Source organism: Agelaius phoeniceus, chromosome 11 (assembly GCF_051311805.1).
Source record: "Agelaius phoeniceus isolate bAgePho1 chromosome 11, bAgePho1.hap1, whole genome shotgun sequence".
NCBI classification, from domain to species: Eukaryota; Metazoa; Chordata; class Aves; order Passeriformes; family Icteridae; genus Agelaius; species Agelaius phoeniceus.
Window position 1 is genome coordinate 11,655,185 of NC_135275.1, and position 18,977 is coordinate 11,674,161.

At 50.5% G+C, this 18,977-nt stretch overlaps 1 protein-coding gene and 1 long non-coding RNA gene across 2 annotated transcripts; one reads left to right on the forward strand and one right to left on the reverse strand.

Annotated features, from left to right (window-relative positions):
- Nucleotides 1-362: 362 nt before the first annotated feature.
- LOC143695023 (uncharacterized) lies at nucleotides 363-7,177 on the reverse strand. Its single transcript, XR_013183895.1, has 3 exons — nucleotides 7,051-7,177; nucleotides 911-962; nucleotides 363-608 (listed from the first exon to the last, which is right to left on the reverse strand). It is a non-coding gene; the product is annotated as an uncharacterized LOC143695023 (long non-coding RNA).
- Nucleotides 5,708-17,735, forward strand: GATA2 (GATA binding protein 2). Its single transcript, XM_054640229.2, has 6 exons — nucleotides 5,708-6,121; nucleotides 6,671-7,158; nucleotides 7,813-8,412; nucleotides 11,010-11,155; nucleotides 14,095-14,220; nucleotides 15,044-17,735. The coding sequence occupies exons 2-6, from the start codon at nucleotides 6,930-6,932 to the stop codon at nucleotides 15,341-15,343; spliced, it is 1,401 nt and encodes a 466-aa protein (XP_054496204.1). The 5' UTR covers nucleotides 5,708-6,121; nucleotides 6,671-6,929; the 3' UTR covers nucleotides 15,344-17,735.
- Nucleotides 17,736-18,977: the final 1,242 nt, after the last annotated feature.

Below are 18,977 nucleotides of genomic sequence, written 5' to 3' on the forward strand. Positions count from 1 at the left end.
GGCGGAGCCCGGTGCAGCGCCCGTCTGCCCGGGGGCACCGCGGGGCTCCCCCGGCTCTGCCCGGCGGCGGGGCTCTCCCCGCACCGCACCCCGCGGGGAGCGGCCCCGCCGGGCCCTGGTTGGTTGTTTTGATTTTTTTTTTTTTTTTCCTTTCCCATTGTCACTGGGGTGATTATTTAAATCTCCATCTTGGAAAGTTGCATTTCACCCAGGGCGGCCAGGCAGAGATTTCCCGGAGACAGGGTGTGCAGAGAGCCCTGCGTCCCCTCCCCGCAGCTACATCCTATCTCCTCTCTCCCTTTGTTGGCAGATTTGGGCATTAAAAAAAAAAAAAAAAAAAAAAAGAGATGCGAGGGTTTGTTCAGCCCCGAAAGCCGGCAGGGCCCGGCCCCGCTCTCTCTGCACCTGCCTGCCGGGGAGTCCTCCCGTCCCAGTCCCGTGCGGCAGCTTTACGGGGCTTTGCATGATTTAAAATTACCCAGGCACGTCGGGGCACGGCCGCTCCTCTCCGCCGACTCTTTCACCCCTTCGCCTTTTTTTTTTTTTCTTCTGTTTTTGTATGTGCAAAGTTCCCCTCTTTATCCTCCTTTTGCTTTGGGGTGCTCAGGCTGGAAGGCAAGAAAAAAAAAATAAAAAAAAGAGAAACGTCCAGGAGCGAAGCCTGCCTGGTTTTGATGTGATTTCAATAAGAAAAGCGATTTCACTAAGGGAGTGCGAGTTTTGGTCGCGGGGATTGTTCTTCCCCGGCGCACGGAGCATCTTTATTAAACGCAAATATTTTTTCCTCGGAAGTCTAAGCTCCGGCCTGGCTCAGCCCCGCGGCTCGGGGCAGGCGTGAGTCGAGTCCCGTTCGCTGTGCCGGGTCGGTCTCTCCCCACCAAAGTTTTGCCTGAGGAGAAACAAATCAAACCTGCGGGGTCGGCCTCGTTCCTCCCTCCTATAATAGCTTCTTCCGAAATAACCTTGAAAGAAAAAAAAAAAATACATAAAATTAACGAGAGATCCTACAAACGAAATCTTTCCTGGCAGCTCCTAAAAAAGAAAATTATACCATTTTCTAGACAAAACTGCGCGTGTCCAACATCCCCCTTTCCCACGCACGCATTTCTCTTCGGGAACTTACACAAAAGGCGAGGCGGTTTTGTGGGCAGGCTGGGGTCTGCTTGAGGCTTTTCCTCCCCTTTATTTTGCAGCCTAGCCAGCCGGGGGGCTGCGGGCACCAGGCAAATTGCGGACAAAGCGCAGGTGAAGGCGTGTGCGGGAGCGTGTCGGGAGTGAGAGTGGGACCGAGGGTTCCCACGGTGGGGTACAGGTCCCGCAGAAATCCTCTGCGGGATGGACCATAGCGTATTGACAAAAACAAGCAAAAGATTAAATTTTCCGTGATTTATTCCCCTGGTCGTATCTCTAGCGCCTTTTTTCCCCTTTTGTTTTCTTTTTGTTTTTCCTTAATGCAGTTTAAATAAGGGTCTTGTGGTTACGAGGTAACTGTGTCACTTTATAACCCTATCAGGAGCCATTAATACGATTTAGTAACGCAGGACGGGGGAGCCGGGGGGACACGAAAAGCAAAGCGGAGACAAGACCAGAGGGCCGAAAACACCGATAATTTTTTTTTTTTTTTAAGGCAGAAAGCAATAACTTTCTCTCCCCCCAAAAATCCAGGGAGATGCACCCGAAGGGGGTGCGGGGGCTGCTCGCAGGGAGCGGCTGCCCGGGGCTCCTACCTGCGGGCGGGTGGGAGCCGCTGGCAGAGCCGGCTCTCCCCATCCTGCGGGGGAGCAGGGGCGGGACGCCCCCGGCAGACGCTCCCGGCCCCTTCCCCAGCCCGCCCGGGGCTCTCACACCGCCCGCCGGCACCGGGAGCGCCGCGGCCCCGTGCGGTGCTAAGCACCGAGCACTTCCCTCTCTCCCTCTTCTTCTTTCTTTTCACGGAGTTTTCCTGCCCTCCCTGCTGCACCGCGGGGAGGCAGCGGGCGATGCTGCCCGGGAGGTCGCGGCGCCCCGCTCTCCGTTCACCGGGACACAGTGTGGCCCCGGGGGCACCCCAGGAAAGAGGCGTCTGCAGGAACGTGCCCTGGGGTCTGCGGGCTCTCCTCAGGTACAATTTTCCCCAGATCCAAATACCCAGAATGAAGGGGGAAAAAAAAGAGGAAGAATCCCCTCTCCGGACATGTAAATAAATGGTCCGTGTGCGGCGCCGGCTTATTTGTTTTCTGCCTTCTCCTCTGCCCAAGAATAGGTGTCAACTCTATCACATGGCACTACTAACTGTTGCTAAAACATGTTGTCGTCTCCCCCCTCCCTTAATGATATGACATCACTTGTCAATCAAATCAAAATAACCAGTTGTGCTTCCAGATCTGGGAAAGCTCCCTTATTAAAAGAGAAAAATAAATTGCAACAGCAATAATAATAATAAAAATAAAGGTAATAAAACGGAGCTTGTGGTGCCCGGGGGAAGAAGGCGGTAAAGAAGGTAAAAGGGGGTTGGCAGGCGCGGGATGAAGGAGTGGGGCCCGGCCGGACCCTCTCCGGGGAAGCTTTGGCAGAAAATTGAGGGAAGAGCTGCTTAACCAGCCGTGTGAGCGGCGGGCTGCGGAGCGGAGCTAAGCCGCTCGCCTCCAGCAGCCAGCGCAGTTCGCTGCTGCTCCCGGCGGGTGCATTAATTCAATTAAAAACCTCAGCCGTGCCGCCGGGGCGGTGAGCGGCCGAGACCAGAGCCGGCACCCGGTTCGCCAGAACCAGGCAGCGAGGACGGGACACGTCAGGAATTAAAAAAAAAAAAAAAAAAATTGGATGAAAATACAAAATAGAACAAAATAAACCAACATACTGCGAGCCGGCCGCTTAGGAAGTCTCTCAGCTCAGCCGGGCTCTCAGCAGAAATCTTTCATCCCTGCTGGAGGGGTCATTTATTTTACAAAGGGTTTGAATGGGAGGGGTTGCAGAAGGCGAGAGGTGGGTGCGAGGAGAGGCGCCGGCCGCCGGAGGAGAGCACCCGGCGGCGGGAGTTGGTAGCCGGACCCCCGGGCCGGAGGTGGGGCGGGCGCCGGGGAAGCCGGTCCCGGAGCCGCCGCCGCCACCCGCTCGCCCCTTTTGTTTTCCTTCGCCTGCCGGGCCTCGGGTAACCCGAGCCGGGGGCTTCAGGGAGCCCTGGCCGGGCAGCGCCGGGGTCTGCCTCGCCATAAATCAAGCCGCCTGATTAATCTTTACAATTTGTCTTTTAAAACAAACACGAACGAATTATCAGCTCGTTAACTGCGATTTTATCACCTGCCTAAAACAAACAGCCCACCCCATTCCCCCCCGCCCCCCCCCCCCCCAAAAAAAAAACCAAAATCGGGTCCCCGTGCTGATGGCAGGAGGACAGTAATTAAAACATCCAAATTAATTAATAAGCATGTAGCGAGGAGCTGGATTTCGCTGGCAGCGGGAGCCGGCGAGGCCCGGGTGATCCCGGCTGACCGCCTCCCTGCTCCCCCGGCCGCGGCGCGCCCCGGCCCCGGCCGCCTCCGGCGCTGGGTACAACGAGGCGCCGAGGGGATCTACCTGCAAAGGCCCGCGTGTATTTTATAGTCATCATTCTTTCAAAACATTTAAAAATCCATTTTCGGGTGATACTTGGGCGATTTTGGTGCATGCAGAACGAAAACGCTTCGGAGGGAGAAACCGGATTCTTGGAAAGCTCGCTTGGTTTTCTCTCTGCCTTTTAACTTTCTCTTTTATTTTTTTTTTTTATTTTTTAATTTTTGCTTTGTTTCCCTTTCCTCCCGGTCACGGGGACTGAGGCTCCCGTGCACTCTCCGCATTTGCTCTCCCGAACCCCGGCCCCTCTCCCACCAAGCCCGGCCCAGCGCCTGTCCCCGGCCTGCCCGGGCCAACCGGCCCGTCCCGGGAGAAGCCCGGCTCCATCCACCGCCCCTTCCGCGCCCGGCAGCCGCCGGAGGAGCTGCCCGGCCCCGCCGCTTGCGACCCCCCCGCAGCGGCAGGAGGGGGCGAGGGGCGCCGCGGTCCCGGCGCCACCGCACAGCCCCGAGGTCAGGGGGCCGGGAGGAGCGGGACACCCGCGCTTTGGGTGGAGGAGGCGTCACAGGAGAGCATGCGGAGGGGGAGGGGGGGGAAGCGTAATCGCCTCCCCCTGTCCCAACATTCAGGTCCCCCAGTATGGCCCCCGCTCCCGCGGGCTGCGCTGTGCGTTCCCCCCGGGGGCTGCGCTGAGGGTCCCTTGGGGGAAGGTTACAGGGGGACAACGAGTGGTGGGGGGGAATAGTAAGAGAGGGACCCCCATGTCTTTCCGACCAGACGTGCTCCGCCGCAGCGAGTAAAAGCATTATTATTATTATTATTATTATTATTATTATTATTATTATTATTTAAAAAGTTCATTTCCTGGAGAATTTGGCAGTGACGGGTGACGTCAGAGCCCCGGCGTCGTAGTGACTGGGGCGGTCGGGCCGGGGGAGGCCGGCTCCAGCTCCCAGCCCCCAGCCCCCAGCGCTGCCCGCCGCGGGGGCGGCCCCGGGGGCAGCAGCAGCAGCAGCAGCAGCAGCAGCAGCATCCTCGGGGCTGCCCCCGCCCGCAGCCCCCGGTGGGGCCCGGCGCAAACCCGCACGGCCCCGACGCTCCCGCGCCCCCTGCCCCGGCCGCGCCGTCGGGCTGGAGCCGCGGCCGCTGCCCCGGAGCGGAGGGGCTGCTCCGAGCCCCGGGCAGGGACGGTGTCCTCGCCCGCGCCCAGCCAGGAGGGCTGGAGGATTGCGATCAGCGTTTCCCTTTTTCCCCGAAAGCAGCGGCTGAGGAACGGACAGGAGCGCCTGGGAAACGGGACACGCAGCAGCGCCCGGCCTCGCTCCGGGGAGTTGTTTGTGCCTTTCCCATTATTATTATTTTCCGCCCCAAAGGCGGACCGGTTTATCCGCACCTTCGCGGGTGGCGAAGCCAGACCGGCACCCCGGCTGCTGCCGCTGAACTGCACCACAAACTCCGCAGAAAACGCCTGTTGATTCGGGATGCACCTCCGCTCCCCGCCCCAAAGCACACGAGTAATTGCAAATAGTAAAACTGTGATGTTTGGTTTTTGTTATTAATTATTTTAAGAAAAAATTGTGAGGTTGGGGAAAAAAGAAAAAGCATTAGTTATGTCGCAGTCCCACTGGGAAGGCTGCACTCCGTCTCAGCGTCCTTGTGCCCGGCCCGACTTGGCCAACCCTGTCCCGGGTCCGGCCCGAGCACTACGGGCCGGGTCCGTCCCTGCCCTGCAGCCGGCTCGGAGCGGCCCCGCTACCCGGCCTTGCTCGTCCCGTCGGTCTCCGAGGTCGGCGCGGAGCCTGGCAATTATTTGTTTTTAATTATTTTTTTTCCCGATCCAGACAGTTATTTCAAACTAATGTGACCGGGCTGAGGTTTGTCCCGCTCCCGGCTGAGCGCTGCTGTGCCTGATTTAAGGGATTTTAGCATATTTATCTCCGCGGTGCCGATTTCCAGCCGCGGGCATCCCGGCGGCGGCGCTGAAAGTCACGGCTCAGCGGCGGGGCAGCACCCGGCGGAGTCAGCCCCATGGCCGAGCCCTTCCCGCACTCCATCTCCGCTCGGCCCCCCCTCTCCCCGCTCCGCATCCCCGCACTCCCCGGCGGGACCCCCTCCGTTTTGCCGTCCCCGCCCCGCAGGGGCGTGCAGCGCCCGGGCGGGGAAAGCCCCCACGGCGCTGCCGGGCGAGATGCTGCGAGCGGGGGAAGAGGGGCGGAGGAGGGGGGTCTGCCGCGCTCCCCCCCCCGGGCCGGCTCCGTTTGGGGCCGGGGGTGCGGTTGGGGGCGGTGTGGGGCGGCGGGATTGGCTGGCCCGGCCGCCGGCCCTGCGCACCCCGGCCCGTCTGCGGCGCCGCGGCCAGCTGGCGCCAGCGCTCATATAGGATGCGCGGGGATGGGACCGAGTCGGCCAGAGCAGCGGCTTTGCCATCTGAGTAACACCCTCCATCCAACCTCCTCTGCTCTTCCCGCGCTCGCTCTGCCTTTGCCCCCTCCTCTCCCTCTCCGCTTTTTTAATTCCCCCTGCGTTCTCCCCCTCTTTGCCGCACTCGCATCCTCCACGCCGGCATTCATCGCCACCCAGCCTCCCGCGCCGGGTAAGTGTGGGGCGCGGGGGGGTCGCCGCGCCACTGCCAGGGCGCACTCGCTGCTTTCTCTAAACACCCTTCTCTCCACTCTTCTTCTCTACCCCCTCCCTATTTCTCCCCCTCCTTTTCCTTTTGTGTCAGTCGGAGTTCTTGCTAGAACTACGCTGTATTAGTTCTGCCGTTCTTCCTTTTTTACCCCGCTTTTGAAGCCAGCTGGAAAAACTCCTATTGACGTTTCTAGCGAGGAGGGGGGGGGAGAACGAAACTATTTCCTTTTTTTCCCCTATTTTCCTTTTTTTTTTTTTCTTTCCCTTCTTTTTTCCTTTTAGTTTTTAGTTGAGAGTTTGAAATGGATCTCTGTTTATTTTGTGGGGCAGTGAGCAGGGAGAGAGCAAGGCAAGGAGTTTTGGGGACAGGATATTTTTGGAAGGGAGGAGGGGCTCTGCTTCCCCCTCCCCTTCCATGTACCTCTGGGAAAAGAAGCCGGCCGGGAGCCGGCCCGGCGAGCAGCGCACCCACGGCTGCCGAGCTCCTAAACCCTCCTGTCTCTCCCTACAGGTGCTGCCCTGGCGCTTCCCCGGACCTGCCTCCGCTGCCCGCCTGTTGACGGAGGGACACGCTGACTTCAGGGGTCCTCTCCCACACCTCAGAGGGCGCGCTCCAGCCACCCGGCGGTTTTCTTTCTAAGAAAAGCCACCCCAATCTCTTAAAACCCAGCAGGCAGCGTCCAAAGCGATCCCCCGAGCAGCACTCCCCGCCCCCACCGAGCGCCGCTCGCTCCTGGCCTGGGGGTGGCTGAAAGGGGAGGCCCAAGGCCATGGAGGTGGCCACGGATCAGCCTCGCTGGATGGCCCACCACGCCGTGCTCAACGGGCAGCACCCCGACAGCCACCACCCCGGGCTGGCCCACAACTACATGGAACCAGCGCAGCTCCTACCTCCGGATGAAGTCGACGTCTTCTTCAACCACCTGGACTCCCAGGGCAACCCTTACTACGCCAATTCCGCCCATGCCCGGGCCAGGGTCTCGTACAGCCAGGCACACGGTAAATCAGCACCCCGGCCCCTTCCCCGCCGTGCGAGCCGCGGGTGTCCTGCGCGGGGGTGAGAAGTTTCACTCGGGGCCGCTTCGGTGTGTCGGAGCCGGGGAAAAGGAGATCGAAAACAGGATAGACAGGCAGGCACGGGTGGATTTTAACCCTAGGGATAACCAAGGGCTAGCGAAGGGGAGGGAAAGAAAGGGGGGAGGTGAGAGAGGAAGGGGAAACAGTGTGCGCACGGGCTAAAACTTCTCAGACACGGCTACTTCCCGGATGCAAAATACAAACCGATTCAAACCGGCCATGGATTTTATTTGGGGGTGTTCTTAGGAGCCGAAGAGAGAGCATTACGGCAGCTCATAAAGATAGAGCAGAAAGGGGTTTGCTGCATTTTCCTAGGAATGGGGTGGGAGGAAAGGGATTGCCTGAGTGCCCCTCCTGCTCCCCTTGCTCCTTCTGGCCGGGCTGGCTGGTATGTCCCTCAGATGGGACAGGGGGAAGGGGCTGCTGCACCAGCCTGGCTGCTCTTCCCTGGGTTGTGAAGTCTCTCCCGTGGCCGCCTGTCCTCCGGCTGCCCACCCACGGGGAGCTGGGGTCTTCCCCAGCCGCTCCGGGCTGAGCCGCCCCACGCTGACCCCACACGCTCTTGTGTTTCTACAGCCCGCCTGACCGGGAGTCAAATGTGCCGGCCTCATCTTATCCACAGCCCCGGGATCCCTTGGCTGGACAGCAGCAAGGCGGCACTGTCTGCCCATCACCACAACCCCTGGACCGTCAGCCCCTTCACTAAGACACCCCTTCACCCCTCGGCGGCCGGAGCGCCTGGGGCCATCTCGGTGTACCCGGGCAGCAGCACCTCCAGCACCGCCTCCGTGTCTTCGCTCACCCCGGCCTCGCACTCCGGCTCCCACCTCTTCGGCTTCCCCCCGACCCCTCCCAAGGAAGTGTCCCCAGACCCCAACTCCACCAGCGCCGCCTCCCCTTCTTCCTCCGCCGGGGCTCGGCAGGAGGACAAAGACAGCATCAAGTACCAAGTGTCGCTGTCGGAGGGGATGAAGATGGAGAGCGCCAGCCCGCTCAGAAGCAGCCTCACTAGCATGGGGGCTCAGCCCTCCACCCACCACCCCATCCCCACCTACCCCTCCTACGTGCCGGCAGCCCACGACTACAGCAGCAGCCTCTTCCACCCGGGCAGCTTTCTGGGGGGCCCCGCGTCCAGCTTCACCCCCAAGCCGCGGAGCAAGGCCAGGTCCTGCTCGGGTAAGTGTCGCACGCCGCGTCCCGCCTGGAAGGGCCGTGCGGGCTCTTGGGGAGAGCATGCGGGCTGCTGAGAGGCTGGGTGCTTGCGTTGGCGCGTTTCGGGACAGAGGGACAGGTGACTGCTTGGTTCTGCTTTTCTGGGTTTTTGAAAGTAGGAGATGGAGCCTGGGCTGGGCTCCTGTGGGTGCCGATGCACACAGGCGCTGGCCACAGGGCGCTCGAACGGGCCGCGGGGCACGGGACCGGGGCCGCCTGAGCCGGCAGAGCGCCTTGTACAAAGAGGGATTTATATGGAGAAAGAAACCCGAACCCTTTTCATCGGAGAAAAGCAGGCCTCAGGCTCCCCAGGGGCTCAGGCTCGATCGACCCTGCTCCCTCAAGTCAGGCAAGCCCCCATGGATGACACATGGGGACTTTCCAGCCATAGGTGTTTCTCCCTCCATAATTTCCACGTCTCTCCATTAACACCACCCAAAGCTCCAGTGCAAGATGAAAGCGAAACTTCCCTGGCCTGTCCCCTTCAGATCGCAGAGGGCCTTTTTCCCTTCGCCTTTTACAAGAGCAAAAGTTCAAATATAGTTTACATACCAGTGCAAAGACTAAGGTGTCCAGTCACTGCTAACTTACTCCAGCCTAACTTTAACTAGAAAATACTTCACCCCCCGTTTTTTTTTTACCCTGAATCAGATATATCTCTGCTTCCAAACAACTGCCTGCAGACCTTTCCCATGCTCACTCTTCCTTGCATTTCTTCTAAAAGTGCGGTCCTAAATCTCTAAATTGGGCAATGAACAAAGTTTTGACCCCACTTTGAAATCACAGTAGTTATACAGCTAGACACAAATTATGAAAATTTATATAATTCTACTGACCTTCTTGGTTTAGTATTCTCCCCAATGGAAGGAAATTAACTGCAATATATTGGGGCTGAATTTAGACAGTCTTTTAAAAATAAAAAGGCCTATAGGCATTTGCATATGTATTCCATTGAACATATTTTCTTATGAATACACTACATGTTTTTATTTAAGTAGACAATAATTTAGAAATGTGATCTCTTTGAGTTTTGCAACAAAAATACCAGCTATTTTACAAGCTCATCAGTACTGTTTCAAATGATTCCTCGGAAGGGAAAAATACATTCTTTCTCTGCTGTTATTTCCAGGCAGTTGCTAATATGTGTATGCATTTTTAGTGCTTAGAAGAGAAGCTACAGGCAATGGGTAGCCCAAATCTCCTGAGTCTGGAATCTGGCTCAAGATCCAGGTCTCTAAAGACAAGAAGGATCCTGAGTAGCTTTTTTAAAATTTGTGTCCCATAGCTGCTGCTGATTTTTAGATGGGGGAAACAAGGACCTTTTTTCTTTTGTTTTAGAGTTGCTTCTTTTTTTTTTTTTTTCCCTCTGTAAGGGAGCTCCCAGTGTAAGGAACTGGGGAAAGTTCGTGACCACTCAGTGTTTTTGTAGGAAAACTAAGACTCACGACAGGACGACTCCTGCAGCTTCCTGCCCTAGGAGGGACAAGAGCTACAAATGCAGTGCCGCAGAGCTCCCCTCATTTCTCACTCTAGACTGTGTTGTTTAAAGCCACCCACTCCCTAGATTAAGGGAGCCCCGCTAAACTCAACATGGCCTGCTTCAGTTATTAGCAAAAAGAATTTCCTTTCCAGTTAAATACTCTAGGATTTGCATAAACGGTATTAGGAGAGATTTCTATATTAAGCAGACCTGCCCTCAAACCATCCAAGGCAAATGAACTTTTAGCAGGAAGCTCTCTGATGCAGAAACAGATATCTTGGAGTTACATGTTGTGTTTTATTTAATGCAGCCATTCTACAATGCTATGTTTACCACATTGTACTAAAACTAATAAGGAAGGTAAACCGCTCCTTACCAAATCCAAACTGGATTGTTGAAAAATCACAGAAACAGAAAAGCACTCAAGCCTGTTTTTTACAGTAATGTCCAGTGAAACTGAACTTTCTCAAAGAACAGCATTAACAGCGTTTTTATGCCTTTAGAACAAAAATAATAACTGAGACTCTGGTATTTGGTATCCTTTCCCAGTCTGCTCGGCTCTACTTTCTCATCCTGTAGCATTTGCAACAGAAAAGAAAGTGCAGAATTGGAGGTCTTTTTGCTTAGATTTATTTCTAGAAAACCTCTTTCTCTGACTCTGTCTCTGAGGTGTTGTGTGTTTGCAGGTGTGTGTTGGTGTGCATGTGCACGGGTGTTTCTGTGGCAGGGGGAACACGGGATTTCACCACCGGAGTGCAATAGATCCGGGAGCGAGCGGTGCCCAGTGAGGACTCAGGGATTCTTGCTGAAATGATAACTTCCATCTGACACAATGAGAGTGTCACTCTTTCTCACTTTGCAGAGAGCGCTGCCTATTCCTGATCATGACATAAAATACTCACTGGAGCCTGGGAGTTCTTGAAACACTGAGCTCCTTGCTGCCTGTACTGTAGATGTCACTGCTGTCTGGTTGTGCTTAATTAACAGAATTAACGCACTGTTTTGACTTCTGAAAATGCAGAAAGATTTTGTGAATTTGTTTTTAAAGTAAGAAATCTGTTTTCTTCATGTTTCCATTTAGAAGGCAGGGAGTGTGTGAACTGTGGAGCCACTGCTACCCCTCTCTGGAGAAGAGACGGCACCGGGCATTACCTGTGTAACGCCTGCGGGCTCTACCACAAAATGAACGGTCAAAACCGACCTCTCATTAAACCCAAGCGAAGGCTGGTGAGTGTCTTTATTTCTCCCGGGTTTGGGGATAAATAAGGCAGCGGGACCACACACAGGCACGAGTCGGTCGTGCCTCATGGCTGCGGAGCCCCTGCGTGGAGCCGAGCTGTACTGTACCGGGGTCAGTCACGGCGAGGTCACTGCCGTGCCTCGGGGCACATCTCCCCCTCCGCCCCGTCCCGGCAGCAGCACCGAGCCCGCCGCTGTCCCGAGCCTCCCTCCGCTCACAATGCATGCGGGATATCGGGTGTCCTTCGCCCCGGTTGTCCTCAGATGACAGCTTTTAATTTAATTCCTCTTTTACTTGGCCTCTTGGGACGGTTTGGGCACACACTGGGAGCGAAAGGGTTATGAGCATGAATGTCCTCCACCATGGACTAAAAAAAAGTCCCAGCTCCAGAAAAGCAAAACAAATCAGATGAGTCAAAGCTACTGCTCCCCACTCAAAAATTATTTGTATAAAAGCCATGAAGTAATTTTCACTCTTATAGTCTCTGGCAATATTAATATTGGTTCCCTCCCCAGACAATCCCCTACTGTTAAAAAAAATCCTATTATTTTTCCATGGAGTCACCTATACTTGGTATTTTCATTTGACTGATTAAAAAAAAAAAAAGTCCTTTCTAAGCTCCTGGTAGTAGTTTCCTATCCGGATATCTGTACGTTAAAGATAATGAAACTTTGTGTATCTGTTTCCTGACTCTAAAAGCTTTAGAGAGTTTCTATAGGCAAGCCTTGCCAGTCATGCTTGCTGTTTTGAAATTTCTAATACACTCTACTCCGCAAATAATGCGTAAAATGCTAAGAATAATAAATATATTTTTTGGAGCTTTGTGATTTATGGTGCCTAAGTCTCCTAGCTATTCGTGGGCAAATATCAACGAAGTTTAGAGAGCAGAAAATTGGCATTACTGTTCTAGCACTGGGATGGGATATAGAAGATTTCTGTCCTGAGTCAGAATTTCAGCTATGTAAGCTTCTTAATGACTTGCCTTCTAAAGTGACTGACATATAGAAAAATGTTAAGACAACAGTGTAACATTATCGTCTCTCAAGCTCAAGTGCTTTCCAGACTGAATGGGACAGGCCATAGAGTTAAGCAGCATAGTTGAGTATCAGTAAGCCATCTCAAATATGCAAACATAGGTCTCCACCTTCCCGTGTGTTGGGAGACTGTTATACTTAGCTCACTGTGCAGGGTTTGGGGGGCACTAGAGAGGTTTTCTTTTAGTGCTTAGCTGTTTAAATGTTTAGTTTTAATTGATTTACAGCTTTGTTTATTGCCCCTTTTTCCACTGTAGTTTGCTTGTTTGCGGGGGAGAGGAGGTGGCCATCTTTGGGAATTTGTTCATCTGCCCTGCAATAACAAAGTGATCGTATTAATAATGTCAGCATTTGGACGTCTGGCATTAATTGTGTTTGGGTTGCATGAGTGCATTTGCAGTAGGGGGTACCCCCTCTTTCTGCCTTCGGCCTGTTCTCACAGGCGAGTAAGGCACCGAAATATGTGAGTCTCCGAGGGCCTGATTCTTGCCTAAAGCTGCTGAACGTCCATCAGCTTTGGGAAAGTTACCGGGGGCCATGGCATAAATCAGGAGCAAGTGAGAACAGAACGCTGTGCTCCTCTTGGGTGAGCAGGCCGAGCTGTGCTTCCAGCGGTGCCCGCTCCCCAGTACTGAGCTCCCTGGGAATCCCACTGCCCTGGGACCGGCTCTGCTCGCAGAGATGCCCTGTGCATTCCTGTGAGCTTGGCTGGCCTTCACCCCATGGATCTCCATGGCTAATTGCAGAAATATCCAGGGAGCAAGGCCCCGGGGAACGACAGCGATTGATACGCTCTAGGAAGTAAACTCCAGTTTAAGAAAATATCGAGTCCTCAGCATTAATTCAGTAGCACAAAATGGTCTTGGTGTTTTGACCACTTCTAGAGGCAGGGCTGTGGGTTTCTAATAGAAAATAATTTCCCAAAATACGGGGTGCAGTTAGTCTGTCCGTAACACTTTATACGTCAGTGTCCGTGCACAAAGGACGCTTTATGGTGGGGTCTGCTAGACAAGGGCCCGTCCAGGAATCAAGGGCGCCTGCAGTTCTACTTTTCCTGTTCTTGTTTTGGGAGGTGGGTGAATGTTTGGGCTTTTTTCTTTCCCCTCACCTTGGTTTCAGCAGAACAATAGTTTTATGAAAGGGTGGTGGATTTTTTGGCGGTTTTGTTTAATTTTTAGACAGTTGTTTAAGGGCTTGTCAGCCAAGGAACTAAGTAGGGACAGAGGCGGCAGACGTGTCTGCAGAATCATTGCTGCAAGGCATGAAATTTGGTTTGCTAAATATTTAAAGAAAGTTGGAGCCGGTTTTGTTTTCTCCCTTTCACTTGTAAATGCAAACTGAATTGTCAGTGATGGCTCTCATAAATACTGCACCCAGCTAAGTAATGTGGTTCATTTTCTTTTGTGTCCACCTTTCAAGGGCCAGAGTAAGGGTAAAAATCACATTCTTAAAGATTCCCTATTTTCAAACCCAGGCCCAACATTGGCAAAGACTAAAATTTGTCATTGAAGAAAAAGAAAAAGGCAAATGCATTTTCATGAAGGATGCATTGTAGAATCCTGAAAAAGGAAAATTTGAAAAAGTCAAGATTATTTTTTCCCCCCTCTAAAATTTGTGTTTGTGGAATCAGAGATTCACTGTTTCTCTCCTTACTTCCGTTGCACACGGAGTGCCATGCGGCTTGAAAGTTTGCATAGGATAATATTTAAATTAAAACAAAAACATAATATCCATATAACTTAAAACCGACAGCAGCTTTCCTCCAGCCCTGATACTCTGTAAAATCTTAGTTAACAAGCTCTCCCCAAACTAAATATTGAGTCCAATTCGACCTTTCTCATGATCTCCCTCCACCTGATGATACATTTTAATTTTCTTTTTCTTTTGGTTAGTCAGCGGCCAGGAGAGCAGGGACTTGTTGTGCCAACTGTCAGACAACCACCACGACCTTATGGCGACGTAATGCAAACGGGGACCCAGTTTGTAATGCCTGTGGACTCTACTATAAATTGCACAATGTGAGTATTTACTCATCTCATGTGTCGCTGCTTGCCTAGTGTGGATTGATGTCTTAACTGCATGGTGTTCACTGGGCTTTTATTGGTTTCAGAGGTTTGGTTGTTTTATTCCTTGCCCGTCTCTAAGGTTCCCCTGGGAAGTGACAGCCGTTCTTTGTCAGCATAGTGATGCTAAGTTCACTGACATTACAATGTATTAGCTTGGCTTCTGGCTTGGGCAAACCAGGCAAAACAGAGCTGCCACACTTGGTTTTAACTAAGTGGGTTTTGTGTGCCGTTTCCCTCCAGAAACAGAGGCCATTTGGAAGGGGGTCTGTGCAAAAATTAATCCTGATGGGCTATCTTCATTTTGACTTGTAAAAAAATAATTGTATCTAAGGCTTTTTGTATTATTTAATTTTTTAAAAAGAAATTAATCCTAAGCAGGAACACTTGATACGTTGGAGCGTTATTTACACTGTAGGTAACAGAGGTTACGGGTACAAGATTGCTCGTCTCAGGACTGAGTTTGGGTCAGCATGTGCCTCCTAGTTTGATCTTCTATTAGGAAATTAATGAGGACTGAGGGTAAGCCTACAGGAAAGAGAGTCATCAGCTGCCAAATTCAGTTCAATTTGTTTTTCATGTCTAGGGGTTTTTTGTCTGTGTGGTTTTATTAAACAAATCAATATAAACAAGTTCTGCAGAGAGAAACACCATTTTTTTTTTTGGCCAGAAAAAGGTCTCCATCCAGGAAAAACACATGGGGGCTGTCCAAATATTTTCATTTTTGCACAATAAAGTCATTTTGTCTGCATGAGCCTGATTTTCTCATTTCTTGCAGGTGAACAGGCCTCTGACCATGAAAAAGGAAGGAATTCAGACCAGGAATAGGAAAATGTCCAACAAATCAAAGAAAAGCAAGAAAGGCTCTGAGTGCTTTGAGGAACTGTCCAAGTGCATGCAGGAGAAGTCGTCTCCCTTCAGCGCTGCTGCCCTTGCCAGTCACATGGCACCCATGGGGCACTTGCCCCCTTTCAGCCACTCTGGACACATCCTACCAACACCTACCCCCATCCACCCATCCTCCAGCATCTCATTTGGACACCCACACCCATCCAGCATGGTTACAGCCATGGGATAAAACCTGATGACCAAGAGACCCATCCAGATATTAGGAACATGGGACTTTGCCTAAGATGACAGCAAGTAAGACAATGTTCTGCCAAGAGGAGAATGTAGGGATGGCAAAAGGAGACCTTTGCTCCCATGTGGTTAACTTTTAATGCTGGACTAAAACCTTGCAAATGATGGGTCTTCTGCAGAAATGTGTAGTGGTGCCTGTAATGCACTTTGCCCCCTCAGGTATAAGAAAAAAGAACTCACCTGTTCGATACTTAATGGTCCAGCAGGAAGCAAAAGATGGCAGAAGCTGAAAGAGAAGGCTTGGAACTGGTTTTCCTTTCTCTCTTTGTTATTACTGTGAATATTGTAAAGAGATATAAGCAGCCTCCCAGGATGGAATTGGCTCACTGGAAGCCAGACATGCTGGATTTCTATTGCGGACTTTGTTTGGGATAGGGAAAAAAAGAAGAAAAAAAAAAAAGCCAAAAAAAAGAAAAGTAAAAAAACAAACAAAAAAAAAAACCAAACAAGAGAAAGAAAAGGGCATCTTTATTAAACCATAAGTTTTAAAATCAGACACAAAGTCATATTTATTTTGTTTTCCACAAAAGGCCTCAACCCCTCTGATTGCATGTTTTTGTGCTGTCATTTGCAATGGCTACCCTGTAAGAAAAGCTGCCTTCAAAACAAGGATAGGGGAAATGTACTCAACAGCCCTCTTGGATTAGCTCCATCTATCTTCCATACCAAAGTTACCAGGAAGGGGGAAAAGAGTGCGAGGGCAAGGAACAAAGCAAAAATGTAGCCGTAATACGGGATTTTAATATACCCAAGATGGTGATTATTTTGACACAATTCCTTCATTCTTTTCCCTAACATGAAAGATTTATTTTAAAAAAGAGCCCCTCTCCCAACTACCCTATTGTTCCTCAAACCAGCCAACCTAGGTCAGACAAACTGTTGGGAAAAAACTCCGGGGAAGGCAATCCTGCACTAGCAAGGGGTGAGAGCTGCAACACAATTTTGGTAAATGCCTGTAGAAGTTCTAGCACAGCCAAAACTATATTGGGGCACAAAAACCATCCTGCTCGCAGACTCTGGAGGTTGAAGCATTTTGTTCTGTTGTGTTGGCAGCTGTCGCTTAAAAATGCAGATTAGCTGCTTGGGTAAACTTTGGGCAGTGTGGCCACCACATCCACATGCAGCCAGCGCCTGCTGTCTCAGGCACTCACCCCGGTGGAGTCCACTGGGAGGAAGGGCAGAAATGAGGCTGAGATCACTGGAGAGGGGAAAAAGAGAGACAATCAGTTTGAGCTTCACACATCCATCAAATCCCAGACACAGAGAGCTGAGGGAAAGCATCGTTCTAAGGGGAACGTCTGTTTTCCGTAGCGGATTTTATATGAAAACAAGAAAAGAACAAAAAAAAAAAAATTAAATCTCCCATTATGAAACCATATTGTATTTAAATGACTGAAAACAAAGCTATTGCCAATGTGAAGTGTATTCTATTGATTGTTATGATCTGATGCCTCTCGTGAACACAAGCTCCAGTATAACATACGGTGTACATATTTAGGTATACTTCTGATGAAAACGCCCCAATGAACAGAGGGGTTTGATAATGTAAACCACGTAAGCTTAACTCTGTGAAAAGCTTTTTATTTTATTTTTTTAAATTTTAACTATTTTGTTGTTGGGTTTTTCTTTTTCTTTTTCTTTTTTTTTTTTTTTTGGATCAAGCCAAATTGTATCTTTACTGCAAAAGTCCTGCTTTAAAGAAAAAACCAGAATGAAACAAAAAAAGGATGTATGTAAATTTTTTTAAGCCTGTAATTTTTAAGCCTACTAAAATGTAGTATTTTATAATTAAGAACCAAGCAGCCATGAAAATCCTGCTTTCCTCTTTTTTTTTGGTCTGTGTAGGCATATAGGTGCACTTTGTAAAGAAGTGGAAATAAATGGGAAACTAAATTGGTTGGGAGAAATCATATGAATTTTTAGTCTACTGAGGTAAAAAATTAGGTCCTTTTTACTTTTTACCTTTTACAATGGTACAGTTGTACATTATTTGTACCCAACTCAAATTTCTGTAGGATTTGGGCAGAGGGGAAGGGGTGTGGGTGAAAGACAGGGATTACTGATACAGTTGACAAAGTGCAATATATTGTCAGTCACTGCAGCATAGACAACAGCAGTTGAGATTTAAATTATTTTGTACTTGTATCAGCATAAAAAATTCTTCAGTATTTTCTGTTTTTATTTTAATTTTTATTTTGCTTATTTTTGGATTAGTGAACTAAATTATTGTTAATTATGTACAACATGTTTATATATTGTCTGTAAAAAGTGTATGCTTTCCTCATATTCCTTCAAGGTGAATATTGCTAAGAATAATAAATACCTTTTTTGTGAAACTACCTGTGCCCTGCTTCATGTCATAAAAGCTGCTTTTACTAGGGAGAGAAGAAAAATTATCGTCATTGTTGCCAGTAGAATTATTAGCTTATACTTTATGCAGAGCAGGCGATGATATTTTGAAACACTAACAGGGTAGGACAAAAGAGAGTAGTTAAAGAATGATTTAGTATTGGAAGCACAGGTACAAAAGCTCATTCTCCAGTGTTGTTTTGGAGTGATCAGGTCAAGCAGTTAAGTGTGCCTAAGTTTCCAAGCTAGTTTAAATTTTGGGGGAGCAGCCACATTGGAGATGATGAACTGTGGTTTCTCTTGAATTTTTTTTTTTTTGTATTCAAGTGTTTGGAGAAATACTTTTACATTAAAAACATAATTTAAAAGCACTGTAAACATAAAAAATAGGCCAGCTGCTTAATGGATATCAAGGCAGGACCTGTATTAGACCAGGGAAAGTTCTCCAAAGGAATACTCTACACCTGGAAACCTGTTTGTTGCCATTTGTCATTATCAGAGGTGTAAGGGAGCAAGGGGGGATGGCCAGCCTGGAGCTGCTCAGTGCTGCTTTGGGAACAGGGCTGCAGCCCTGAGTGCAGGGAGGTGTGCACATGGACTGGCTTGTGAGGATGGAGAAAAGTGCTTACCAAACACAGCTTCCATGACACCAAAACTTTGCAGCTGCTTTCATCACACAGTCGAGTTTGACCCACACAAGGAACCCCTTGGGGCCCTACAAAGTGAAGGAAAGTCTTGCACCCTGCCATGTGTAGGGGTGGGCAACAATATTTTCAAGAAAACTGCTAGTGAATTTTGGGTTCCCTCCTTTGACCCCCTGTGGAAACCAGCTTGGGGATAACTCTACTCATTAAGGAAAAAAATGACCTGGATTCCTTTTTCTCTGTGTGTGTGTGTGTTTGTGTGTGTGAATTCCAGCCCTTTCTAGCAGTGCTTGTCTTTCCCCCTGCAGCCTCCTGCCCAGCCCTGGTTGCAAACCCTGCTTGTGAATACCACGGAGCTGCAGCAGCTCTCCATGTGCTGAAGGAAGAACACACAACTGGGACAAGGCCTTCCTGCATCATTTCAGATGAGTTAATCATCTCTCTAACTTGTTCAGCAAGGCTTAGTGCAAACACCCATTAAGAAAAAAAAGGAAAAAAAAGGCATTTATAGCACACTATGCAAGCTTCATTTAAAAAGAAACATACTCTTTTTCAGACAGGTTTAAAATGAGATTATAA